Source organism: Eretmochelys imbricata, chromosome 5 (assembly GCF_965152235.1).
Source record: "Eretmochelys imbricata isolate rEreImb1 chromosome 5, rEreImb1.hap1, whole genome shotgun sequence".
NCBI classification, from domain to species: Eukaryota; Metazoa; Chordata; order Testudines; family Cheloniidae; genus Eretmochelys; species Eretmochelys imbricata.
In genome coordinates, this window is record NC_135576.1 from 75,313,679 (window position 1) to 75,341,219 (window position 27,541).

Consider the following 27,541-nt stretch of genomic DNA (forward strand, 5'->3'; position numbering starts at 1 on the left):
GGCATTTTACTATGCTTAAAATAGAGACTGTGACAAAGACTGCAGCTTATCAGACAGATTTGTGGAATAAAGCAGCCAGAGAGCTTGCAGCCTGACTCTGCACAGGATTAAAATGAGCAAGCCACAGAGGACATATCAAGTCCCCTCTGACCTTAATGCTGTTGATGTTTACGCATGAGCCTCCCCATTCAGCTGAAGATAAGGAATGACAGACAGTACAACAAATTAGTGAAGGTCAATAGAGCGGGAGGCAGCAGTTAATCAATTAACAAAGCAAACCCTCTGCTACAGTATCCAGTCCTGTGTTTTGTCAGTATAATCAACTGCCTGACTCATGTAGTCTAACAAACTTGACCTGTTTTTGCTTTGTCTAATTGACTGTTGCCTTGAATTTCATAAACTTCTGGTGTTCTAGAATTTAAGACTTAATATCATGCTACCAAAAGGCAGACATCTAATTAGCCCGTCTCCAGATACCTCAGTAAAGTGGAATTCCATCCAACCATGACAAAACCCCTGCTTTGAAGAAGGTGTTTACAAGCTATTTATTAACTCTATTGGGTGCTAGTAAAGTCACTGTGGTGAGAGGATTCTCCATGCGTGAACAGCAAGCACTAAATTACAAAGAACTGCAGAACACTTAAGACATTCTTGATTTGCTCTTTTTTTGCCAGAGAGATGAAGGAAACCATGATATTATTTTTGTCAAGTAGCAAAAAGATTTTCCTTCCTTGATTCCGGCCCCACTGAGATTCTAAATAACCTGCCTCACACCTTCTGCCCTTAAAGACTTTACACATCTAGTGTGGTAACTGTGAGGGGGGCACTCACTTCTTGAGTACCTCCTATCAGATGGGGGTTGTACTGCAGTTCTTTTCTCACCCCAGTATCCCTTGCAGGTTGTTAGCTAAACCCGGTGGGTCTTCTGTGGCTTAGCCCTCCTGCAAAGTCACTACCCTGCTGGGGTAGTAAAGATTCCAATAAATTAACAATCCCATTGCCCTCAATAGCGTCTTCAAACCTTGGTTCATGCTCTCAAATAAATTCTGTCTCCTTCTTGGGATTTATGCCACTGTGGCTGGTAGGGGAACTACTCTGGGTTCCAACCCAGGGACCCTATAAACAGCAGCTACACCATTGCTTGATTTCAGTTCATTGCTGCTTCTTCCCTGGGCCTCTGCCCACCTGGCCCCTTTTAGCTTCAGTCTTACCTAGGGCCAAGGTTCTTAGATTCTTTCTCTCCCTTCACACCCATCTGAAGTAAATGTAGCCAGAAACAAGCTCTGGCATAGGTGCTGGAACTCAGGGTGCTGGCGGGGCTGCCACAACCCCTGGCTTGAAGTGGTTTCCATTATACACAGGGTTTAAATTTTGGTTTAATGGCTCTCAGCACCCCCACTATCAAAACTGTTTCAGCACCCCTGAGCTCTGGTTATCCCTCGTGCTCCTTTGGCCAGAGAGGAGCACCCTTCCTTATCCCTTGGGTAAGCTCTGAATGGCTGCTTACTTGACGTCTCTCTAGGCAGGCCTGGAGAATCCACCTTCACTGCTCCTTTCTTGTCACTTCACTTGACGCAGGACGTAGTAGGACCGGGAGTCTCCTATAGGGAGATGCAAAGGCCAGGTACACCCTGTAACAGTAAACAACTTATCACGGGATGGGGGAAGGGAGAGAGAGAAAAAAAAATCTAGTTTAGCTTAGGCCCCTTTAAAAGGTCAAGCATTTATTCATTTTTGAGACAGAAAAAAAGTATGATGGAGCTAATAATATGGGCTCAAACTTTCAGGAATAGCCTGTTGTAATCATTAAGATCCAGCAAGCCTACTCCAACTGTGAGCTCAGTTGTTGGAAGGCAGGTGAACGTTAATACAATGTTAAAGTAACCTGTACCAATAAATTCTGGTAGAGAAAGGTACAAAAAGACGACCAACTGAATTAGTCCAAACAAAAAGATCTACTGATATTGCCCAAGGACTCTCTTGAGATCATGAATGGTAAACAAGGAGAATAGAACCGGCAATTAATGAACCAAAATTGGTGCATCAGAAATTAAGTCTAATTTGTGGACAAAATAATGAGAGGATGGGCTACTCCACTCATAACACACTTCTGGGGTCCTTAAAAAGAGACTGGGGGCAGGCAGGAGAATCAAAAGGATGCAGACAGATGAACCAAGAGGAGTGAGTTTCACCATCATAGCTGCCACCACCACTTTCTGGGACCCCAGGATGCACCATGACACTATTGGACTTTCATCATCCTGATCCTGAAAGACTTCCTGACCAGATAGGCCAGGGAGTGAGGACTCAGATGATGTCATCAACTCCAGCTAAACCCCAAACACCACCTGGATATGAGATGAGTTGCTGCTGTCACCCTCTCCCTCGTGTTTTTTTCCTTCCTCACCTTATTTCTTCTCTCTCTCTCTCTTTTTTTTTTGTCCTCTGCTTAATAAGAGTCTAGCTTAACTTGCCAAGGCTGTCTCTTTTGCAACACTGCTGTAAGCTTGTGACCAGAAAAGCAGCTAAAGCTATGTCTTCAACAGCCCTATGCTGGTACAAGTTTTCCAGGTCTCAGAATGGCTGATAAGACCATGTGGTGGGCCTGTGTTTCTCTAGCAGTGAGATTGCAAGTGAAAGTCAAAGACAGAAGCAGTATTTTCTATCTTTGCTGGTTTTTTCACTTCCCTTTTACGTATGTTTGTCTCGTTTTGTCTTCTAGGAAATGGGATCTGACTTTAACAACACAACAACAACAACATTTCCAGACCATCTCAACTAAACTTCTTCTCTTTTCCCTGGAAGGACAGTTATTACCATCTAAAAGATTGTCTGATGGGGTTGGAGTGTTCCTTATAAAAACTCTCTGTAGTTCAAGGGAAAGGGAATAAGAGATATTGTAAAATGAAAGCTTTTACTCAATATTTTACATTTCAAATGCTTTAACTGTTTTTCCCTCCCCCCCGTATCTTCAATAAAATGTTTAAAAGTTTATGAAGGGTGTGTTTGCCCTGGGAATAAGCAGGTTGAAGGCTCTCTGCTCAAAACCCTGGACCATGTTTAACTGTTTAGCGTTGTACAGTGACAGGGTCATGTGAACATATTCAACTCTCTGCACCCATTTATTCCAGCCCAACAGCCCCTAGTTTGGGTGCCTCCATTTTTTGGTACCCAAACTCTGATATCTAAGACCCGCTTTCAGAGCATCCACAACTTTATCTGTAGTCAATGAGAGCTACAGGCGCTCAGCACTTTTGAAAGCCATGACACTTACCTAGGTGTCTGGAGTATAAATGCATGTGCCTAACGTTGGCTATCCGTGTTCAGAAATGTTGGTCAATCGCCTCAGTTATTATAGTAAACCTGAGATTTTCAAAGGACCCTAAGAGAATTAGGCACACAAATCCAACTGAAAGCAACATAAGATCCCTTGAATTTAGACCTCTTGAAAACCCCAGCACAAACCAATAGGCACTTATTATGCCATTGTTGTCCATATCTCTGGGAGTGAAACATTGCTAGATGCAAAATATCTACTGAATTGACTTGGATGCACTATTGCTATGTCTAACTCACGGTTCTGAAACGCACTCTGAGAAGTTGTGTCCATTCTGTAAATTATGTGCATTAACATTAGAAATGGAACAGTAACTGCAGAATTCAACTCATCCAAGTCTTCTTTCAGTATTCCAGGTCAACAATCATCCCAGAATAGAAAGTGATACAATAATATAAAAAGAAAATACTGAAGATGAGTTTAGGAATACATTTGCTAGAATTTCTTCACATTTCACTCTTCTGCATAATGCCACATATATTCCTTACAATTAAACTGTGCAGTTTTTTGTTTGAACAAGGCAATTGGTATTGATATTAAACACTAACTACTTCTCGTTAAAAGTTAATATTAATTATATTACAATATATTCTATTACAAATAGGGTACCTCCAGCTGAAGACCATGTGATTGCAATTCCATGAGAGGGAGTTAATCAGTAACTATAACAGCAAAGCATGAGTTATGTATTCTTGTCACCAGAAACTCCAGATGGAATTATAGCTTTAATTTATGCATACTTTGGTGGAAAGGGTATGCTAGTTATTTCATTATAATATACAGTTTAAAATAGCTCCTTTGCTAATCTGTCTAATCTCCCATTTTACACTGAGCATCTCTCTGCTGCAAGAGCCCCCTAAGTATGTTTCTCTATAGCTCTTCTCTTCTGGGCGGGGGGAATAGCCAGCTTCTTTCCTCTCTTCAGCTGCACTCCCATTGAGGATTTACCAATGAACTTGTGACTCCTCTAACTCCTACTGTTCTTCACTTTCCTGTGACTTTGTTCCAAACCCTATCTCAATCACTCCCTCCTCCCTTTGCACCTCCATGCCATAATGCCATTCCTTGATTGTAAGGTACCTATTTACGTCATGCAAGATTCATCATCCCTCTGAGGGGAAACTTCAAACTCATTTGTAATCACCTCCAACTCCCTTTTACCACTAGGCTGATTAGAAAAAAAAATTGGTTCAATTCTTAAGAACTAGTGCACTTTGTAAAAATGCGCATTGTGGCAGAGAAGGTTACTTACTTTAACTGGAGGTTCTTTGAGATGTGTGGTTCCGATTTGGATTCCAGACGTGGGTACACATGTGTGCCATGTGCCGGAGCTGGAACTGTTCATAGTAGTGTCAGTTGATCCGCATATGCATCAGCCACGTGGTGTGCCTGAGGTTTCAAGAGGTTGGGTGGGTCAATGCCACTTCAGGTCCTTCTTACCAGCAAGCAGTGGAATCAACAGAAGAGGGGATGGAGGGGGAGTACTGGAATCCAAATAGGACGAGTGGGGAGAGATCGGACTGTAAAAGGTGGAGAAGGTAGTCCAGGCAGATGGAAATGGAGATGGAATCCAGAGAGTAGCAACAGCAGCACCCCCAGGCAGTGAAGCAGCACTAGCTTGGTAGCAGGGTCTAGTAGATGGTTTTCTGCTGTAAGCGAGGATAATGCGCATGGGAGCAGAGCACGCCCTGTCTACACGCAAGCTCCACCCAAATACCAGGTCGTGAGGTGGAGCAGCCCCAGGCTGGGACACTGCAGGCGGCCGTGTGCCTGTGCGAGAAGATTCAGGAAGGTGGGAATGTGGATCGAGGTGCAAGCAGAGGTGGAGGAGATCGGTGAACGAATACTGGCAAGATCAAGAGGGGGCTATGAGAATAACTGTTGCACGAGCCCGCCGCACCTTGCACAGGACTTGCAGGAGCAGGGAATGGGCGGGAAGGCATAGCGGAGTTCGGTGGTCCAGGGAAGGAGACGGCCGTTGCCTTGTGAGCCTGTCCCATGGACTTTTCTGGAGCAGAAGAGGGAAAGTTTGTGGTTCAAGGCCCCAGCTTGACGTGCTCCACTGGTGAAAGACTGAGAGGAGAGTGGGGTCATGGAACTCTCATTCATGATTTGCATAGAAGGCCCTGCTGAGCATGTCTGCCAGATAGTTGCTAGTGCCCAGGAGGTGCACACCATGGAGGGTGACTCCGTGCCTGTGGCACCAGTTCCAGAGGAGGATGGCCTTCATGCAGAGGGAGGGGGACCGGGCACCCCTGCTTGTTGATATATACAACCACCGTCCTGTTATCAGACAGCAGTTGAATGTGGCGGGATATGATGAGCGGCAGGAATGCCTAACAGGCAAGGCGGGAAGCCTGCAAATCCAATATACCGATGTGCATCTCTGTCCAGACGCCATGGGTAGCAGAGGAGAAGCTAATTGAGATATGCAACAAAAGGAAGCTCGGCACCGAGGACTGGACCAAGATACAGCTAGTAGATTTGATATGTTCTAATGATCAGAAGAGGAATAATGGTCCAAGTTTGCAGGGAACTTCCAGTCCATTGGCAGAGGCCAGCAGGCGAGAAAAATCTTAGAACCAACTTCCTGAAGAGTAACAGGGAAGAGGCTGACAGAGGTAGCAACCATGTTGAGTCTAGGTAGCAACCATGTTGCACCACTGCAACAGGAGTTGTGGTCAGATCTGCAGCTACAGCAAGAGAAGTTGCAGCTGGAGAGAGTCAGTGCATGTAGAAATCCACAGCAGCTTGCAGTCCTGGAGCAAGAGAGAGCAGACCAGAAGCATCAGTATGAGAGAGACACATCTCCATCCAAGAGAGATGATGGCTGGGAGCTGGAAGCCTGAGAATGGGTGACTTTTGATAGACCATAGAGGGGAAGCATAGGTGCAGTTGCTCTGAACTGTGACACTCCCCTACATGAGAGAGATATGTCTTGAGCATCCTTCAAGATTCGCAGTATAGTAAGTGCTGGTGGAAGTTAGGTTCTGTTAACATACCAATTACACACTATAGAGGTCCTAAATGGACTTGAGCTTTGATCAACAACTCTCTTGTGGTAGCTCCTTAAGTGAGGAGGAGATACAAAATCTGAAGGGGATGGACAGTGCTCCTGAATGGCCTACATAGCAACACTTGACTCCTTTGAATTCAGGAGGAGAGTATCCACATTCAAATGTGTGCTAATGGCAAGAGCAGGGGACCAGGAGCCAGGAGATCAGGGCTCTAACCAGATCACTGACTCACTCTTTGACCTTGGATGATTTGGTTGATCTCTCCATGCAATCTGTGAAATGGGAATGTTACTTTTTAAAATACTTGTAGATCTTTGGACGAAAAGCTCTGTGTAGTGCAAAGTATTATTCTATTTTAACAACTAAGCAGAACTGACTCTAGGCACCAGCAAAGCGAGCATGTGCTTGGGGCAGCACAATTCCAGGGGGGGCGGCATCATTCCGGCCACCTTTCTTTCTTTCTTTTTTTTTTTTTTTTTGCTTGGGCAGTTACGCTCTCAGAGCTTGGGGCAGCAAAAAGTCTAGAGCCAGCCCTGCCACTAAGGCATATGTAGGGCTGGATTGTAGGTGTCTTACATGGACAGCAGGGGAGATATAGAAGGAGTTGGTTGGGGCAATAAATATAGGGATATTTATATAAAAACCAGGTTAGAAAAAATAAAAGCCAACACTGGTTTCTTAACTTCTGAAATACTGCTTTGTTCTATTTTTGCATTTCCTGACTTTTGTTTCTTTAAGTCAGATCCTGCATGTTACCCTAACATTGATTTTGTAATTAATTTCATATAAAAAGTAAAAATAAAAAATAAAAAGAGAACCCCTATCACTAACATTGTATATAAGATTGTATAAAACATTGTATATAAGATACTATCACCAAAACTGTAATTTAATTGCAGTGGGATTATTACATCTATTTTTCTGAGATCATGCCATACTATATGTTACAATCTCAAGGATCCTTGATCTACAGATCACTGACAAAGCACTGTCTCACTGCTGTATCATTTTTACAATCAGAGACTCTTGATCCAAGAAATATTGACAAAGACACATCACCTCTTTGACTGTATCAATGTGCTCTAAGTGTCCTTAACTGGGAAATTATTGACATCACAGAGCATCATTAAAATCAGTTGTGTCAAATTGAGTTTGTGTAATTAAGAAATGTTATATTCTGTAACACATATGTTGTAGCAGGAAAGCAGACTACTGTAATTCCTATTGACTCAAATTGCTAAGCAAACTAAGATGCCTCAATCTTGACTGCTTCAATTTAAAAATAATAATTAAGAACACCCAAATGCTAGACTATAATATGGATGTCGAGTAAAATTATTAAATTAGATCAATTACATTTTGGATGTATAGGAATTTCTTTTTAAAAAAGCTGAAATTCTAAACTAATTTCAACCAAGTTATTTCAATTAATGTTTTACTAAAAAAAAAAAAAAAACCACACACTCCTGAACCCAGGATTTTTTCTACCTAAAGAACAAACTAATTGTGTGCATGCATGACCTGTTGATGAGAGTGTTTCTCTGCTTTAGTTACAATCCTAGGCTGTGCTGCATTTGCTTTAAGCTGCACTGCTGGCATAAACCCACCCTAAAGTTGGCATATAGCAGATCCTCTGATCACCCCTACAAGAACTCCTCTCTCTGCTGCCAAATTAGAAGGCTTGGCAAGTGAAAAAGAGGGAGTAGCTAATGCTTGCCTGCACCCCAGCTACCTCTGGAAGCTGTATCAATCTTTTGAGGCCATAGCAAATTAGAATATTCTGGCTCCATACCCCCCACTCCACTGCTCCCCCTGACTGGTGAATGGCTGCAAAGGGGTGCCCAGCCAACCTTTGCATGCTGCTATCACCTTTGCTACCCCTGTGTCAAGGCTGATTCCCCATTCTGGCACTTCGAGGGCTGAAGGTGGGGGCCCGCAAGCATTCTAAAAATTAATACTGGCCACTCCAGGCTTGTCTTAAACTTCCAAGGTTACAGCTTCTCTCTGACTTGGATGGGTAGATACTGCCACCACGCAAATGCAAAACCCCTTGGAACCCAGGAAGGCGCACTCGGGAATTCTTTCCTGAGGGGTACCCTCAAGCCCTTTCACGGCCCACCTCCCCCCCTCCCAGGGGAAGCTGAGAAAGGAAAACAAAGAAATCAGCTGTTGCCAACAGCTAACTAAAAACCATGTGCACAAACCTCTTAAGACACAAAAATCCAAATCCTGTTCTTAAAAAAGGTACATTAAAAAAAAGAAATCTGAAAACTCAGGCTATTGCTAGATTTTTTTAATTCCAAAAATTAAGCACCCAAAATAGTTTTCTATTGGGGGTTCAGCTTAAAGCTTACAAGCAACAAAAGCATCTGGGGCTAGCACAGAGGAATCCACAAGCCATAATAAAAACAAAATAAACCTAATCCTGCCTTTCTACACATTTTGTGATCTATTTACATATCTGAGTTTCCAAATAAGCAATTTCTAGGTATGATTCTGATTATTTTTATACCTGGCCTTTAGCTTCTCACAGCATAACTGCTGCCGTTCCCCTCTTCCCCAGAGGGCAACAACAGAAAAACAAAGAGGGAGTCTTGTTTCAATTTTTAAAAGTTCTAGCTGTCCCATTGACGCTTTTGGGTCAGGTGCCCACTCCCTTTCTTTTACCTACGCAGGGAGACTTTATTAACCCTTTACAGGTAAAACAAGCAGAGAACAGCCATCAAGAGGGACTTTATAGCTAACTGGCTGGCTGGGTGTCCATAAAAGGGAGCTAACCCCTCCTTCATTTATCACACCCTGCCAGTGCAAAGGCCATAGTGAGGAGGTGCTGTGGATCTGAATCTACGTGATCCTGGTACCCCACACTACCAATGCACAGGGGCTGTGTCCACTATCCACTTGTAGGGACAACTCTGTCACCCTTACTGAATGGGACTACTGGCATAACAAGATATCATTCAAGGAGAGGGTGGCAGAATTGGACCCTTGACCTATCTGTGCCTCCTGTTTACTCGTCTTTAAAATAGCTATATAAATGCACTTATGACTCTCAGGTGTGCTAGGAGGCATAAGTAATCTTTGTAAACTGCTTAGAAATCCTGGGATGAAAGGCACTATTATTATTAATCATTTATATTATTATAGCACCCAAAGGCCACAGACAGAACAGGCCTTATTTGGGCTGGCTAAGTGCAATGGAGTCTCTGTTTTCTGGGGCTAGAGCAAGTGCCTTTTTGACTATATTTAACATGTTTTATAAATCAGGAAAATAACACATTTTCCCTCTTACTGCGTTACTTTTGCATAAGCTTCCACAATCCATTTCAGCTTTTAAAAGATATTTGAGGTCTATGAATCTCTCACATTCCTAGTTGTTCACACTTAACAGTAGCGGCACCACAAAGCCCACGTCTGCAGAAGAGCATGTGGACAGAGTTGGAAATGGAGCGTTGATTTTTTTATTTTCATGCCATTCCAATCAGTGGAACAGTTTTGCCCAAGTTTCACTTTACGAGGCAATTCTGTTTTCATGTCAAGAAGCATTTTGTGCCACTTCAGGCTAAGCAGTGCATCTCCTTTTGGTTCTATTCTAAAACAGACTATATATGACAGCTCCAATAATGGCTCACAAAATTACTGTTCAAGAACCTAAGCCTACTGTACCTCCGACTATCCTACAGGACCAAACTTATTAAAATTTAAACATGAGCATTAAGACTGTCATGCATTTTACATAGGATGTTTTGGTTCCAACATGATTTCCTCATTGGAGCCATTGGCCAGTCAGGCACTTGCTTCTGTCTCGCCTGAATTATTCATTAGACATTTTCATTTAGAAATCATCAACTTAACTGGAACAACCACTCTGCAGAAAAATATGTCAACATATTTTATTTCCTTCCCTGAATTAAATTCTGATGTTAATCGAGTGCACTAAGTAAAGAAAAAGAAAATTAATTTCTTCGTAAGAAACTATGGCTGAGGCATTTATTCATGGATGTCTGTTATCTGCCGCACATGAGGAGTAGCATCCTGAATTAAAGAGGGGAAAAAATAGATTTTTCCATGGAGTGGCTGCTGTGTAAGTGACAAGGTTCCTAAAGAAAAGAATGAATAAACGGAAGTAGAAAGATTTGGACTGCCATTTTAATATACTGCAGATAGAATACAACTACCTGCAGAATCCTTAATTCCAGTGACTGGTGATTATCATAAAAGCAAATACTGTACTTGCGACTCCAAATGAAATTTAAGAAATGAATACCAGGTGGTATGGCTGAATATACACAAAGCAGTCTACATTATTTTAGCAGATTGAACTTTCATTGTGAAAGCCTGCGATATATGAACAGGTATAGTACAGGAACTGGTTTGTCTTTCTCCTATGGATGCTGCTGGCTAAAAATGTGACACAACATACTCAAAGTGTTACAGACAGCGTGAAATCCTGGCTCTGTTGAAGTTACTCACATCAAATTCAGTAGGTCAAGATTTCACCCACAGTTTCAGAGGACAAAATCCACACTTGTGCTAAGTGCCAGCACAAGGGCCTGTTTTGAGTTTCAGCAGGACTAAAATGATGACTGATTTTGTGCTGGTCCTCTGCATGGGGGTGAATTTCATTCAGAACACTCATTTTCTTTTTAACTTTATATACCAAAGACAATAGGATGTAAAGGTATGAGAAACACATTCACATCACAGCTTTAACGATGAAAATGCCAAGAACCCAAGCAGATGAAGAGCAACAGGCACAAATTACCTTGGCCTAGCCTCTCTGAGTTTCTGTAACTTGACTCAGTTCTCTTCTCAGGTCTTAGACCCAATGTGACATTTCCCGGGGTGCAATCTGAATGGCTGGGTCCTCTCAGCTCTCCAGCCTAAAATGCCTTTTACACTGTTTTGCGATGGACAGCACGCCCCCTGCCAGGCTCTGTTCACTCACAACCACCAGCATGCAAAGTCACTCCCAGCTAAAAAATGAATGCTATGCCCAGCCATCCACTAATTACATTGCCTGTCTGGGGCTGCCAGTGTGCCTTTGTCTCTGAAAAATGGGTTTGTGGGCATTACCCAGAACTACAATGTTTCAGTAATAATCATATAGCAAAGTTTCGTAATTTTACATGCAGTGTTGCGACACACATTTCAACAGGATAATAATATTCAGCAGATTATGAGTTTTCAAATGATACCTGACCAGGCATATTTTATACAAAATATATCTTACAAAAGTGTGAATACAGGGTATCATATGTGGTACAGCGTATCACAACATCTATTCCCTATAGGTGTTTAAACTCATTCAGCGCCTACATTTTCAGGGTAAAAGTTCCCTAGACACCTATGTGTCTCCCTCTGAGCATGTGCACTGCTGACTCCTCTCAGGACCCAGGTGCCTATCTGCTACCTAAGCTCCACAGTGATACCCTCCTCAAGATAGCCCATTCCTCAGTGGTTATACAACTCTCCTGCAAGGTTGGAGACCCAAATCGAAATCCTTTCTCTGGGAGGGTGTGGTGGGGAATTGAACTTCGGTCTCCCACATACTACGCAAGTGTGCTAAGCACCACCTCCTCCCACCCCAACAGCATAGGCACCTTAACTCAAAAGGCAGTTCCCAGATGAGACTTGCAGACAGAGATAGGTGCCTCCCTGCAGCCTGGACTTCAGTGCCTATTTCCTGACAGGGCTTAGCACATACCCCGGTCATCAGCATCTCTAGAGTTCTGCATGGATACAAAATTTATATCTGCAGATATAAAATAGTATCCGTGGAGCTGCAAGGCTCTACTGGGAACTGCAGTGGCAGAAGCAGCAGCATGTTGGGCTGCCAATCCCAGAAGCCAGCGCCCAGCCCGGGCAGTTCCTCCGGCATGACTGTACCACTCCCAGCCCCGCCCACTGGGGTGGGCACCAGGCTCACCGGGAGCTGTTCCTGATCATGCTAGTGTTTGCAAGCGGCTCACATGCTCCCGCACAGGAGATGCGGATCGCTGCGTGGATGGGATCCCGTCTGGGAGTGTGTGAGCACGCACTAGCGTGACCAGGGACAGCTCCCAGTGAGCTGGCGCCCACCCCACTGGATGGGGCTGAGGGCGGTACATCCATGCTGGAGAAGCTGCTGGCATGGGGTGCTGGCTCCTGGGAGCAGTGGCCCAACATGGTACTGCTTTCACCTCTGCGGTTTCCAGTAGAGCTCTGCAACTTCCGCGGATACCGATTAATATCTGCATCTGTGGATATACATTTTGTATCCGCGCAGGGCTCTAAGCATCTTCCACTGGCTACCTTAGGCAGCTACCTGCCTAGCCTGTTAACTTTTGTGATTCACAGTGCAAGTTACCAGTCTCTCCCCTTTCACTGAATAGGAGTGTAGGTGTCTAAACTCAAGCTTTGTGAGTTTTCCAGATACCAAAAAGTTAGTCATTGTGACATGCCTATATCCTTTCGAGCATTCAGCCCCAGTCCTCAGAGTACTTTCCTTCCTGGTCCTTTATGTAGTCCCAAATTAGAGTCTACTACTGATCATGTTGTTTTCTTCCCTGTAAATTAGTAGCCAAACTTTGCAATACAGGAGCATTCTTTAACTATTTAATCCATTCTTGAATTACATATCCTAATTCCAGTAAAATGCAGATATATGTGGACTAGAGCTGTGTCTATCAACTGGGCCACAGGAGAGAATTTTGCCCTTTTAAAAAAAACAACCCAGTATATTTAAAAAACATTAACAATATAAAGCAAAGAAGGAAAAGAATCCAAGAAGCTTTCTGCATTATATAATGACAATTTTAATGCTAACTACCAGTTGTTGTCCCTTTAAAAATAGGTAAAGAAAATTACATTTGGAAACTGAATCCTTTGCACAGGAAAAGATCAGTATTACAAATTACAAATGTTCAGTTTTTAGCTCATCACTGACTATCACTGCCTTCCATTAGCAAATCCATTAATAATGTGTTCTAATTAAAAATTATGACAACGTTTCTATACTGTGTAATTATACTCAAGTGAAAAACCAAAAGTCATAACCTGCTTTACCTACTGTGACAAAGCTCTGTCCTTGCCTCCGTGGGTCCTGCATTTCCTGGCAGATTTCGCTAGCCTCAGAGGCTCACTGTGACCCTCCACGTAACTCTTCTCTCTCTAGAGACAAGGGTCACAGTCTACTGAGCCATTTTCATCATAAGCCAGCAAGGGAGGTGAGGAGAAATTATCCTTCCTTGCACAGTCTCTGTTGTCTCCCAGTCTCAGTGATTAATCAGGGGTCAAAGGGAGAGGGGGAGCCCAGGCCCACCCTCTACTCCAGGCTCCAGGCCAGGGACCCTAATAGTATCAGCTATGGTAGCTGACCTTTTAGAAACATGACATGTACAATTCCCTGGGCTACTTCCCCCATAGCAGCCCTCACTTCCTCAAGCTCCACTTCACCCTTACCTCAGGGCCTCCTTTCTTGTGCCTGATATGGTGTGTACTACTCAGCCTCTCCAACAGCACAACTTCCTCCCACAGCTCCTGACATGCACACCCACCTAACTAACTGGGAGACTTTTAACTAGTTTCAGCCAGCCCCTGATTGGCTTCAGGTGTCCCAATCAACCTAGTATTCTCCCTGCCTTCTGGAAAGTTCTTAATTGGCCCCAGGTGTCTTAATTGATCTGGAGCAGCTGCCATGTCACTTATCCTGGTCTTACTGGGATAGATTTGTTTAGCCTGGAGCTAATATATCTCCCACTACTTTTCTATAGCCATCTGGCCTTGCCCCGTCACACTACTCCCAGTCCAAACATACAAACTTCTGTGAGAAAAAAAAAAAAATATTTAATTGGATTTTCTCATCTAAACTTAGAATTCCCCACAATACTGCTTTATCGAAGAATTGTTGATTACTGCTTCCAGCTTTCTATTTGTCCACTGTCCAGGTTAAAATATGTAAATTTAGATGAAAAATGACATGCTGTTAATTAGTTATGTAGCACACATTTAAATCCTATCCCTATCCCCTGCTCTGAACAGAACAGGGAAGTGGTTATCATGTAAAATTTAAATCCCTTAGAGGATTATTGTTTTCCAGAATAATGAGGTATCATAACTTGATAAATTTACACACCATGGCATCACTTCTTTTCTCATTAAAGAGTATTAACAACAACTGTGGAACTGGAGCAGGTTTAAATTTAGCTATCTAAAAATTACATAGAAACTTACCTTTTCTTTAATCCAGAACTGTATTTTGAAATATCCTTACAACATTTGTGGGAAAAGAGAGACATGAAACTAAAAGAAGAAAAATCTATTTTTAGAAACACAAAAAGTAATGTTAGAACATGATATTTAAACACTGGCAATGTAATGTAATGACTGTCGCTCATATTCGAGTACGACTATGACTGGAAATCAGTTTCCACATGTAGGGTTCAGGAAACTTGCATGGGCATGCTGGTGTCTACATTTCCTTCTGCTGTCGACTGAGGTGGCACAACAATATTCTGTTGCACGTTCTGCTTCCTTAGTCGCAGAATGCCAAGCTCCCCTGTCACGGGTCATATCCTCCCAGGTCATTACATTACATGTTCTTTTTCAAAAGACCTGTATGTATTTTTATAGCGTTTCTTCCTTCATTAAAAAAAAAAAATCCACATCAAGGACCTAAACCTTCAAACACTTGTTCATGTGAGTAATTTCACTCAGGTATATAGCCCCTCATGTGCTTGTTTGCAGGATAGGGCCCTGAGTTTCGTTATTATGGTCACAATTGTCACCTGCTCCACACAGTTGCACTGTACCACAGAAGAGCACATGGTTCATTGGGACAGGTAGTAAGGACTCTGAATTGCTGCTTACATGCTCAGAGGGACTTGTGCAATCCTGCATCTGGCCTGCATACACTGTCCAGGCACTATGAACCAGGGCTGGGTAACAGGCTGTCACTTCCTCCTCTCCCCCAACCCGTGGTAACCGGACTTTTAGTGTCTGTTTTTTAGTGTCTCTTTCAACCACACTTTCCGGTCAAAAACCAGACACCCGGCAACCTTAGGCTGTAATAGTTTATCAGCTCTTCAATGAAGAACACAGCTGCCCATATAGGGGACACTGGTCAGCTGACCCTTAGCATCCACCTAGAAACAGAGAAGTTGGTCCAAAGAAAGCATTAATGGATCCAAAGCCACACCAGTGAGACAAAGCAGTCACGCAGGCCTGCTCTGTTCAAATAAAACAAAGATGCCAGGGCAAGCCTAATGCTGAAGAAACCATTCAGGAAGGGCCATAGCGGTACAGGTCAGGCTTTCCACCAGCTACAGCCCAGTCGTGGAAGCAGCACCCCACAACTCGCCGCTCACTTATATACATGTAGCCTTGGTGACGAACCCTCCTCTACTCCAAGGGGTTCCAGAGTCCCAACACTGTCCTACTGAACAGTACTGGGCAGTTGCTGACATGACTCCAATGTTTTGAGGTTCCTGTCACCATACTATGACCCACTCACTCACCCCCACAAAAATCTTACCATAACTTGATTGCAGGCTGCACAACCAGAAGGCATAGAAATTATTTTGCTCCATCTCTGACATACAGGGATTTGGGATCCATGTAGCCTTCAATGGGTCACAATACCAAACCTACCCCTTTCCTTTCCTAAGGGGGTGCAGGAGTTGACACGCATCCTTCTTACACACAAGGCATACTGCAAGGGCATGATTTAGGATTTGTCTTACACTGCACTGTGGGTGCAGCCTATGTGATGTGTGTTGGCTGTGTAGGACTAATGATACAGTCATGATAATCTTGTTTTATCATGTGTAAATGGAAAGTATAAAGTATTTTATGTGAATGTATGGATATAGATGTTAAAGAACTCCACATGCTACTCAAGAAGAAAATTACTGAACCCAGATACCTTTTTAAAGAGTTCAGTTTTTTAATTCTATTTCTTTTTCATTTAGAAATGTAAAACAATACAGTATGAACATCTTTTTAATCCATTTTAGCAATACAGAAGAAAATGCTTTAGTCTAAAAATAAAATTTTGTCTTTTATCAAATCATATGAACATTTTTTTAAAATAGAAAACTAATGAAACACTAACTGCTTTCTAATATTTTGACAACACCTGGAATGTGTAAGATGTTAGAATGCAATGGGTATTAAGTCCTGCAGGTAACAAAGCATGTCCTGCTCTTCCTGGACCAACTTTATCTTGAAATTTGAAAACTTTCTAGAAATATTCTTCTACAAAGAGAAAATAAAAATAAGAGGCTTCAGAAATACCTATTTTTTTTTTTAAATGAATATATTGCAATCACATACAACTTTTGTATCCAACATCTTGTACTGGAAACTTTGTCACTTTACAGTATTTTATGGCATTACAATCTTTTTCACCAAAGTTTGATATCAATGTTGTCAGCATATGTACGGCAATGTCACCAATTCCCCATGGTATGATTCAGTGGAACGTAGAGGGCAGACTGTATTTATACAGCAACATTTAAAAGTGCAAAGCTGACAAGGGGAGAACAACAAACATTAGAAGAAAATACACTGTATGAAATATGTTTTTAGAAGTTCACTTCTATGCTAGACTGCTGTTTTAAACTCCCAAGAATCTTTTGCTAATTTACAAATGAAAAGTGGATGACCATTAAAGCAAATAATAAAAATGCAAAATAAACTTATCCTAATTAAAATTTCTTACAGAAAGCAGGTAACAACTCTTCAAGCTCTCTCACAATCAAAAGAGTTAAGATTTGGGTAGTACCTTTTCTTGAGATAACTGTCATACATTAAAATATCACTTTCAAGTTTGATCCCCATTGGCTTGAAGACAAGATTGTTAAATTCTGAAAATGTTTGTTAATACATATAATTTTGTTTAAAAAGCTATACAGTATCATCAAAAATATAAAAATCTGAAAATAAACTTACAACTGATCAACCTGCATGACACGGTCATGTAACATAAAATACTGAAATTAAACAGTAACAATTTAGTATATAGAACCAATCAAAATTCTGTTGACAAGAATAATAGATTAAGGGCCAGGTTTTCAAGAGTGGCCTCCATCTTTACATGCACAATGTTATATCTGCAAATAATTCTGCTTGTATTTTGGGGTCCGCAATAAATTGGAGGAAGAAGTGATAGTTATACACCTTTTTGCACATACAAATCAGATATTTAGACGTCTATTATTCGTACCTGTAATTAAATTAAAACCCAATTATTTGTGGGTGCAAAAAGTAGGCCTACCAAAAAAAAAAAAAAAAAGATACTTGATTGAGGCCTACCTGAAAATTTGGCCCTAAATGTCTTTGTGCAAACACTTTTCATCGTGCCCAGAAAAAAAATAATGGAAAAGGTGCTCAGAAGGAATAGAAGGCATGAAGAAATATTATTTGAGAATATATTCTGCTTGGTTTTCAAGAAAGGACTGCAGCAACAGAATTGGATTTTAACATAGAGGAAGAAGATAAAACAGCTTTAATCAAATTAAGTGTTAGTTCTTAGTAAAATGGCAATGAACAAAAAAATGTGATCAGCTTTGATGTAACTTCATGTGACAACTTTGTAGCAACTAAATGCCTATCCCAGATAATGTAATTAGTGTTACAGTTAAATTGAACACTACAAAATCCTCAAAGAAAGTAAAATCGTAGGGTTCCAGTAACTGAAGCATAACGAATAACTTCATCTTTTTTCATTTTTAAAATAACTGTTGGATAGTGATCTACTAGTATGGTACAGACAGTACTGCAGACTTGACTGCAATAGACATCCATTTGTCCAACATTAGGGCTTGATCCTACAAACATCACTCACTTAACTAATACTTACTCATGGGAGTAGCCCCACATCAATGAGATTATTCACATCAATAAAAATCTCTCATATAAACATTCAAAAATTTGACCCTTATGCAGAATTGAAAAAAACCTTCAATTCACATACTGAACTGAAGTACTTCATGTAGGATTATAACTCAATTAAGTAGACTATTTCTTTGATCCACTTAGACTTCAATTGTTTGTGAATTTAGAGTATTAACACAGATTTTCCTCTGTTCTCCAGAATGTGAACTTACATTTTGTGAAAAGAAATATTTAACCCTTCTGTTAGGGAAAATAACCTTCACAGTGTAAACTGAAGGATGCACTGCTGTCCCACTGAATCTGAAACAAGGCAAACTGAAACAATAGCAGCAAGATAAGTGGGAACACCCTCCATTCCTTAAACAGGAATTCTTGCCTGTTTCACTAGAAAATGTGCTTCTACAGTAAGGGTGTCTACATTAGTCTTTCTGTTCCTAATTTCTCATTGTCACTCTCACCAGTTCAGCTGTACCAGTGCTAGCCACAGACATGGGATTTGTCTAAATTGCATCGAGACTACAGAAAAGGTTATGGTTAGCAAACATCTTAGTTAGTCCTGACATAAACTTGATCTCTTTTCCTAATATAGACAAATCCACAGTTGTTAAAACACTGGTGACCACTTAAAAGTCCAGTGGTAGCAGCAGTCATAAATTATGGGAAAAATACCCTAGTGTAGAGAAGGCCTAAGAATAATTACTATCCAGTATAGATGCACTGCTGCTACCTATAGCGCAACCACTAGTCAGGACAGGGATTAGGCACTTTTACTACCACAGTTTCATAAAGCAGGTTTTCACTGTGGTAAAGCCCTAAAATCACTAGTTTTCATCATGAAAACCTGCTTCGTGACGCAAATACAAATATCTGATCCTTGTCTTCACTTGTGCTTCTACTGCTGGCAGCAACACTGCAGCGCCACGATTGCTGAAAAAAAGAGAATCATTTCGCCACAAGATTTGATGCATCTGCAAACATATTTTTACAGTTTGGCTAGACTACTCAATTCTGAAACCGTTTCAACAGAAACTTCTGCAGGAATACATGTAAATTCCAAAATCAAAGGGATTAAACAAGATGTGGTATACTGCATATACTCTTTGGGCCAAATTCTACGGGTTTTACACAGACAAGGGAAGTTTTGCCCAAGTATGGAGTGCAGAACCTGGTCTACAATTCAGATAAAAGCTTAGCTCCATTTCCATATTTTCTTTTTTATTAAAATCTGAACAAAATATATTGGCATATCTCAGCCAAGCAAAACCCTTGAAAACTGCGGAGAGGCTCAAAGCAAGTACGACTGCACAATAATATGGATATAAATCTATAACAAGTTAACAGACTAGTAAAATAAGAAATAAATGCCACACTAAACTAAAACAAAAATACTCATATCACATTTCCTTATGTTCAAATTAACTAACTAATATAGGAATTTATAGTTATACCCTATTGTAATTACTAATTAAAATGCCGAGAAGTAATTCAATATTCTTCCAAATATTGGATCCTTACCCTTACCACTACCTACTTAAAAAGAATGCCTGTTCTTCAGTACTGAGAAAAAGCTTCCCCAAAGTAAATCTATCCAGTCTTAATGGGGATCATACATTGACTCTAGAGACAACATAGCTCTAAATTATTCACTGCAGTTTTCCTCCCTTCTACAGTTGAACAAAGACACCTGGCCTAGTATAACAACAAAACTGAACATGCTGCCTATTACCGTAGTTGGCATTATTGACAGGAAGCCTCTTGAATACAGGAGTTTAAAAGGTCTATTACCATATGGATGGCTATTTGGAACAATCCAATATCAAACTGTGTTTGTTAGTTACAAAAAAAAAAAAAAAATCCATACTACTGTGTGTACAGTCTTTCTAGATCTTAACATTATTCACTAAGAGTTCCATTCTCTTGAGCTTGCGTTTATTCTTTGGCATGGGCTTGTCATATAAACCATTTTTAAGAAGATGCTCCTTGCTGTGATGGATCTGGGCACCATGCTGAAGTTGGAAAGAGCACAAAGCTTGAAGAGGGCGGAGTATAGTCTGTGAAAAACAAAACAAAAAAGCTTTGAAATATGTCTAGGAGATATCATTTCATCCAAGCTTTATGTGTAGGGATCACCATTAAAATATAAAAGGAGTACTTGTGGCACCTTAGAGACTAACCAATTTATTTGAGCATGAGCTTTCGTGAGCTACAGCTCACTTCATCGGATGCATACCGTGGAAACTGCAGCAGACTTTATAAAGTCTTTATAAAGACTTTATAAAGTCTGCTGCAGTTTCCACGGTATGCATCCGATGAAGTGAGCTGTAGCTCACGAAAGCTCATGCTCAAATAAATTGGTTAGTCTCTAAGGTGCCACAAGTACTCCTTTTCTTTTTGCGAATACAGACTAACACGGCTGTTACTCTGAAACCTGTCATTAAAATATAAAATTTTACCAAGTTTTATCATGCAGTGGAATGTGAGATACTAAAGGACCTGATTTGTATACAGAAGTGGCCCTCCACACGCGACTCTCCCTACATACAGAAGGTGGAAGATATATGTCTCTGGACATTGTGAGCCCTATCCTTGGGTCCCATGATATATCTCGGATAAGGGACAAGCCAAGGAAGGTATGGGCAGGCCATGAAGGATGCACTTGTCCCCCTTCTCTGGAGATTCCTCTGGATATGTAATAGAGCTACATCTAGCCCAGATATAAGGGAGTATGACTAGTAATCTACTGTACTATGCCAATCCTACCAGCAGCTTTTGTGTCCCTAAGTTTTGTGTCCTAAGTGTCCCTAATTTGTTGCAGAGGGACCAGAATAGCTCTGCGTAGAGTGGGGACCAGGATGCAAAGAGTGCAAAGATGGGCTTTAAAGCCACCTTTACAAAAAACTCCTGAACTACGCTCTGTGCAGATGAGCTACATCCCAGGATTTGGCCCAGTACTGCTTGCTGCCTCTTAGATCTCTCTTGAAATGCTGATTACCATTAATATTTTACAGTGCCAGCAACAAAAGACTGAGAACATTGAGGACATTTTAGTGCCTTGACAGAGTCTTCCATCATAGACCAGTGGGATCAAAACTTGCGATGCAAGGGCTAATGTCTGATTGGTATTCTTTGACCTAATAGAATAAACAAACTCAAGAACTGTCACGACCCAAATTTCTCCAAGGGCACTTGACAGTTTTACGCTGATTAGTAGAAAGACGCAACCCGGGGGTCACGTTTTCTGACTAAAGGACTATTCCAGGTCAGTGGGGCAGGCTTAGAAAAGCATTTTATCTTCCAGCTAGCTGTGAGGGCAGCTCAGGTCATCTCTGCATTTCTGCAAAAGCTCAACTGATTTCCATGAAGGACTCTTAATTGTTTGTCTGGAATTGGATCAGCACTGTCTTCTGAGAGTTAATGTTCACCAGTGCTGTGCTTTGACTGTAGGAAAACATTTTAAACCTATTTAAAAACATTTATCTGTTTAAAAATAAAACAAAGATAATTGCTTAGTTTGATCCAATACCCTTTCTGTAGTTACTAAATGTTACTACATACAAGGACATGGGGAAAGAGTTGCATCTGACCAGTTAGAAAACTTTTAGTGTCTACTTCACTCCAACAGTTTTAACAGGACACATTGGCATGAGGATGACTTAATTCAGGCCCCAGTTAAGCAATATACATAAGCATGTATCCCATACTTAAAGCAAGTTACATGTTTAAATATCTTGGCTGAATCAGGACCTATGACACACAGGTGCCCCTATTTCCTTCCATCTAGATACATGTCATGGGAATATTTCTCTCTCCTCGTTGGTAGATTATAACACACTTTTTTAAACAAATTCTATTTGCTATACTATATTTTTCTTCTTGAATTAGTAATTTTTAAAGGGTAGAAACAGTCTATTGATTCAGTCCTGATCTCAGATACAGAAAACTAGCATTAACACACCTTTTTAAAAATGAATTATGGTGCTTCCACAGTGGATGGTTTTACAAGATATACAGCAATGCATGTCTGATTATCTGAGACTATGCTTGAGTTTCAGAGTAGCAGCCGTGTTAGTCTGTATTCGCAAAAAGAAAAGGAGTACTAGTGGCACCTTAGAGACTAACCAATTTATTTGAGCATAAGCTTTCATGAGCTACAGCTCACTTCTGTTTCACAGGGTGTACCCCCCCCATCAACAATAAATTGCTAAGTTTTCTGACTCAAAGTTGTTTCAAGACCATGAAATCACACCAGCTTTGGGGGGTATTAAAAAAAAAAAAACTTTCAACATTCAACTGAAGGTAAATTGAAGTTGTGCTCCTCCTCATTATGTAGGGAACTATGCAATACATGTGCAGGTCAATTCAGTAAAATACCCAATTTAAATATTTCTGTCAAAGATTTGTTCTTAAATAAAGGGATACATCTTTATTTTCTGAAATATATTTCAAGCATAAGGTTTACAAGATCAAAAGATCCTGTCAACTTCAACTGTTTTCAGCTATCATTAAAAAAGGAAACAGAGTGCAAAGCACAAAGCTTTGAAGATTTAGCTTAAAACTTTGGTTGCATATGCTGATTGCCATGTCATTCACTGCTCATGAATCACTAATTATCTTAATAATCATAAAATTTTTTGGATCTATGAAAATTAGATAAAAGGCTGAAATCTCTGCAAATTTTACTAGCATTTTCATTTGCTACAAAATATCAAATCTTAATCTTCTAGACTGAAAACAGCATGGGTGAGACAATAAATATGTAAATTCTACACATAAAAAACATTAGTGCAATGGATTGTTACCTTCCTGGCAGCTTAACCCAGTACTTAGTACCTAGTAGTTTTTGATAAATTACAGAATTAAGAAGTATCTGAAGAAAAGTATTTACAAAGATTCAATACAACATGCTATATTAGTGTAATTTAGCATACTACAAATGCTATTTAGGGGAGTATAGCTAGGTAGTCACCTTGCTCCTGCCTGGAGGGCTGAAAAGCGAGCCCTTGAAGAGGGCTGTGGGCTACAAGCTGGGCTAATTGGGGAAGTAGCCGCAGCTGGGCCACGCCCCAATCAGGCTGCAGCTGGCCTGTATAAGAAGGCCAGGGCAGCCAGGAGTAGTAACATTCTCTCTGCCTTTAGAGGGAGAAGGGCCTGACTGCTGGGGAGTTTGAGCGAGTACTTGAGGTGGAGTGGGGCTGGGGAGCTCTGGCCTGGAAACTCCCCAGGCTGCAGGCCAGGAGTAAGGCCAGATAAGTACTGAGGTTACAGGGACAACAGGTCCAAACCCCTTTGCCTGTGATGAGTGGCTAATACACTGCAGTCTGCCCAGGGAGCGGGGCTAAATGAGGACTGGCAGTAGCCAAGATTGAGGTGAAGTGGGGATAGTGGGTAGGGGGTTCCCCTGGGTGGGGAGACCCTGAGACTGAGGGGTTACTGCCAGAGGGGTAGCACCCCAGACAAAAGGGCACTGGGTCTGTAAGGGACATGGGGAGGGGAGGAGCAGTGACAGGCGAATTGCCAGACTGCACAGGGTGTTCTGGAGGGTAGTGAGCTATTCCCAAGGATGACCAGCAGGAGGCGATGCTGGGTGAGTCCATGCCTGGTTACAGGGGGATATTCAAGTATGGCAATTGGGAATGCCAAGTGAGTTAGAAATGAATGCACTTCTCCATCACATGTTCTGTTTGCCACACTATTTAAAAATGCAATACATTTTCTATTTCTTAATTTTGAGCCAAATTCTGAACTCTTATCTATTGGTATTTGTTTTATACTCAAAACTGAAGTGTATGAGTACCTTACAGACAGATATAAGATCAAGTGATGGAGAGACAGATGTAGATTTAGTCTTCTCATCTTGTCTCAAAAGAGGGAGGGAAAAAAGGAGTGAGAAACAGAAGTATGGGATGAGAAAGTGAATGTAAGGGGAATGAGGAGGAGAGGGATAAGGAGCTGATGAGAATAAGAGGACAGACTGAGTGAGGAGTACACAAGAGGAGAGCAAGATGAATGAGAAGAGGGCAAGGAAAAAAAATAAAATAGAAAGGACTGATAGAGAAGAGAGTGAGGCCAGTTAGTTTGAATTTAGGGGAGATACCATGATGATGGGTTTGGTACAAAAACAAGAAGACCGCAGAAAAGTGGAAGTCAAAAAGAGTAGATGTGAGGGAGGGTGTGTTCATAAGGGCTGCGCTCATAATAATTAAGCTTGTGTTAGGTCAATCTGTTACCCCACACAGAGAGAGAGAAGAATGATTCAGAAAGATACCTAGTTGATGTTAAGACACTAGCTGGTACTTTGAAACATTTCCCTCTGCCCACCACTTCCTTCCAAAAGTCTTGCCCAGGTTTATCTTCAGCCAACTCCACATTGTGAAGGAGCTAATCTAATTAGTTATGGTGGTAACTGGAAAATAGTGTAGTTTGCGTTCAGTGCAAAGAATGTAAGTATCATGGACAAACTGTTAGCATTTAAGACATGGTGTTTGACAGGGATGCCCTGTAAGATGAGGGAGAGAATGCAGCTTTGTGGAAGTCCACAGTAGACAGCTGCAGTAATGGGTATGCAAGTGTCTGTTAGTAAAACCTGCATATGATCTGCAAGGAAGGAACAGAACAATATCAGCAGACAGCTGCTTGCTTACCTCTGCTTAGTCTCTGAGGTGAATCAACCAGCAGCATCCCATGATCTTATTCAGGTCTTTGGGTAACGAATGTGTAAGGTGCTCAAGATAAATATGGTACTATTATCTAACTAACTTGGCTTCACACTACTGTTCCATTACCAAAGTAAATCCATTTAAAATTAATTACATACCTCCTGAATACCATCATTTTTTTCCATGATGGCAAGGGCAATAGCTGCACATTCAAGTGTAGAAAGGCAGGTGTTTGTTGGTTGGGTACGAATTACATATTGACTTGAAATGCTCGTTTTCAATTGCACCTGAAAAAACACACACACACCCAACTTAAAGAAATCAATTACTATGATACAGCAAATTATTTTCCTTTCCTATTTTTTTTAATAATCACCTGCCTTCATACCTCTCTACTGTCTTGTTCCCTGGTAGCCAATTGTCATAGACTATACATATCTTCGCACATGAATGAACCTGCTGAAGAATAACCATAGACATTAACCGTGTAGGGGTCAGATCCTAAACTCCTCACAAAACTAGCCCCAGTGACTTCAATGGGTTTATAAATAGAGGAGGATTTGGACTGAGTTGGAATAAACATTTGAGCACTATATACAGTTGATTCTAGAAGAATTCTTTCCTGGGTATCTGGCTGGTGAATCTTGCCCACATGCTCGGGGCTCAGCTGATCGCCATATTTAGGATTGGGAAGGAACTTTCCTCCAGGGCAGACTGGAAGAGGCCCTGGGGGTTTTTCACCTTCCTCTGCAGCATGGGGCACGGGTCACTTGCTGGAGGATTCTCTGCACCTTGAAGTCTTTAAACCACGATTTGAGGACTTCAATAGCTCAGACAAAGGTAAGGTTTATTGCAGAAGTGCGTAGGTGAGATTTGGTGGCCTGCATTGTGCAGGAGGTCAGACTAGATGACCATAATGGTCCCTTCTGACCTTAATATCTATGAATTTATAAGCCCTTTTTTCTTTTCTTTCATTAATGTGACATTTGAATTTGCAGTGACCTGGCTTTTTATGCCAACAAAATGTTATTGATGAAAATGTGATCGACATGAATCACTGAAGGGAGTACAATCAGAAAAGTAATACATGTTAATGCCAACACACATTCTTGAGTTTTGCCGTAGAACTTGATATATTTGCATATTTTGGAACTTACACTAAATTGCATAAGTTAGTTTGCCAGAAATCATTCACAAAACCTAAGACATACATATTCTATTTATCTGATTTCTTAGACTATTACAGTAGGTTCCTATCCAGTACTTTGGGTATCTATTCCATGAATTAAAAATCACAACATGAATATTAACAAAGTATCACACATAAATGTAGCTATCTCAACCCATGCCTTCCTCAAGAAGTAAGAAAAAAGATGGACTCTATGGCATGCCCAGAAGGTTAACAAATCTGGGCTCTGGCGGACCAAAGGGGAGAAGCAAATTCCAAAACTCAGGACCCCTCACAAAAAGCTTCAGCTAGAATGCCTCTGCCAAGTCAACTGTGGCAGCATCTAATGGTGAGATAGGTGATCTTGACTTGGTAAAACATGTTACCTTACTGGCCTACTGAAGGCTTAGTGATGGGCAAACCTCTCTGAACCTTTTGATTGTTGACCTCTGACCTAATCTTATGACCTATGACTCTGTCTCATGGATGATTTTATGCTTATGAGAGCTAAAATGACATTAGAATATAAGATTGATAGAGATATATTGCTTTTTAGCTTGGAATATGCAAGGGGGGCAAATAGGTGAAATAAGTAAATGGGTCATTAAGGTTGCTGCAGTAAAGGCCTGGTATATTAGATTAAGGCTTTGTTGGAGTAGTTATGTTAAAAGCTGGGATTTAGTAGAACAGTGTAGTCCTAAGGAGAGAACTCCAGGTCATATATTTTGCACTCTCAATTTGGGAGACAAGTGAGTTACCTTGAACAAGCAGCGTACACCACAAGATTCCACAAGAAGGGAGTTTTGTGGGGCTTTGGCTATTAGGTTGCTATGCAGTATCTAAGCAGTTAGACCACATGTACATATAGGAATTATTAAGAAATAAGTTATGTAAATAATGAATATTAGTGCTTGATATATAATCATGGACACCCCAAAGGCCACATGGATGGGGCAGCTATTGACCCTATTATAATCAGTGTAAAGGATCACATTTGGTATATATTCGTACTATTACCATAAGGAAGGGTATAAAGTACCACAACCAGTTCCTATTTCTTCATGCTCACTGGGTCCCTGAGACATGTAAACTTAATCAAGACCTCTCTTGCGATGGCCTCCACTTACTTTCCCTTCCATCTGTTTGCAATGGTCTCCATAAATTGTAAGTATGCATGATGTAAGATTGTAAGAAGGAACACAGGAAACCACTTTAATGTCATCTTTTTCTAACAGTTTTGTATATTGATTCTTGCCTATGATTTCAATTACAGTTGTCTGTATTAAACAAAGCTTCTGTGTGTTTCACCAAATTCCATCTTTTCAATTAACTCTTAAGTAGCCGCTTAAGAAAGAACCTGTTATCTGTGACAAGTGCATGTTGCACCCCAATACGTAACCTTACAAGTATAAGAACTGTTCAGGCTACATGATTCTTTTTCCTTTCCATTCCCACTAGAGTCCTCCAAGAGCCAGATACTGCAATT

At 41.1% G+C, this 27,541-nt stretch overlaps 1 protein-coding gene across 2 annotated transcripts in view; it reads right to left on the bottom strand.

Annotated features, from left to right (window-relative positions):
• Positions 1-16,362: 16,362 nt before the first annotated feature.
• DTWD2 (DTW motif tRNA-uridine aminocarboxypropyltransferase 2) overlaps positions 16,363-27,541 on the bottom strand; it is a 187,305-nt gene continuing 176,126 nt past the window's right edge. For both annotated transcript variants that reach the window (XM_077817355.1, XM_077817356.1), the window contains exons 5-6: positions 25,046-25,174; positions 16,363-20,282 (exon numbers count right to left, since the gene is read on the bottom strand). In XM_077817355.1, the coding sequence (XP_077673481.1) occupies positions 20,112-20,282; positions 25,046-25,174 (300 nt within the window). In that variant the 3' untranslated portion in view covers positions 16,363-20,111. The remainder of the gene's footprint in view (positions 20,283-25,045; positions 25,175-27,541) is intronic.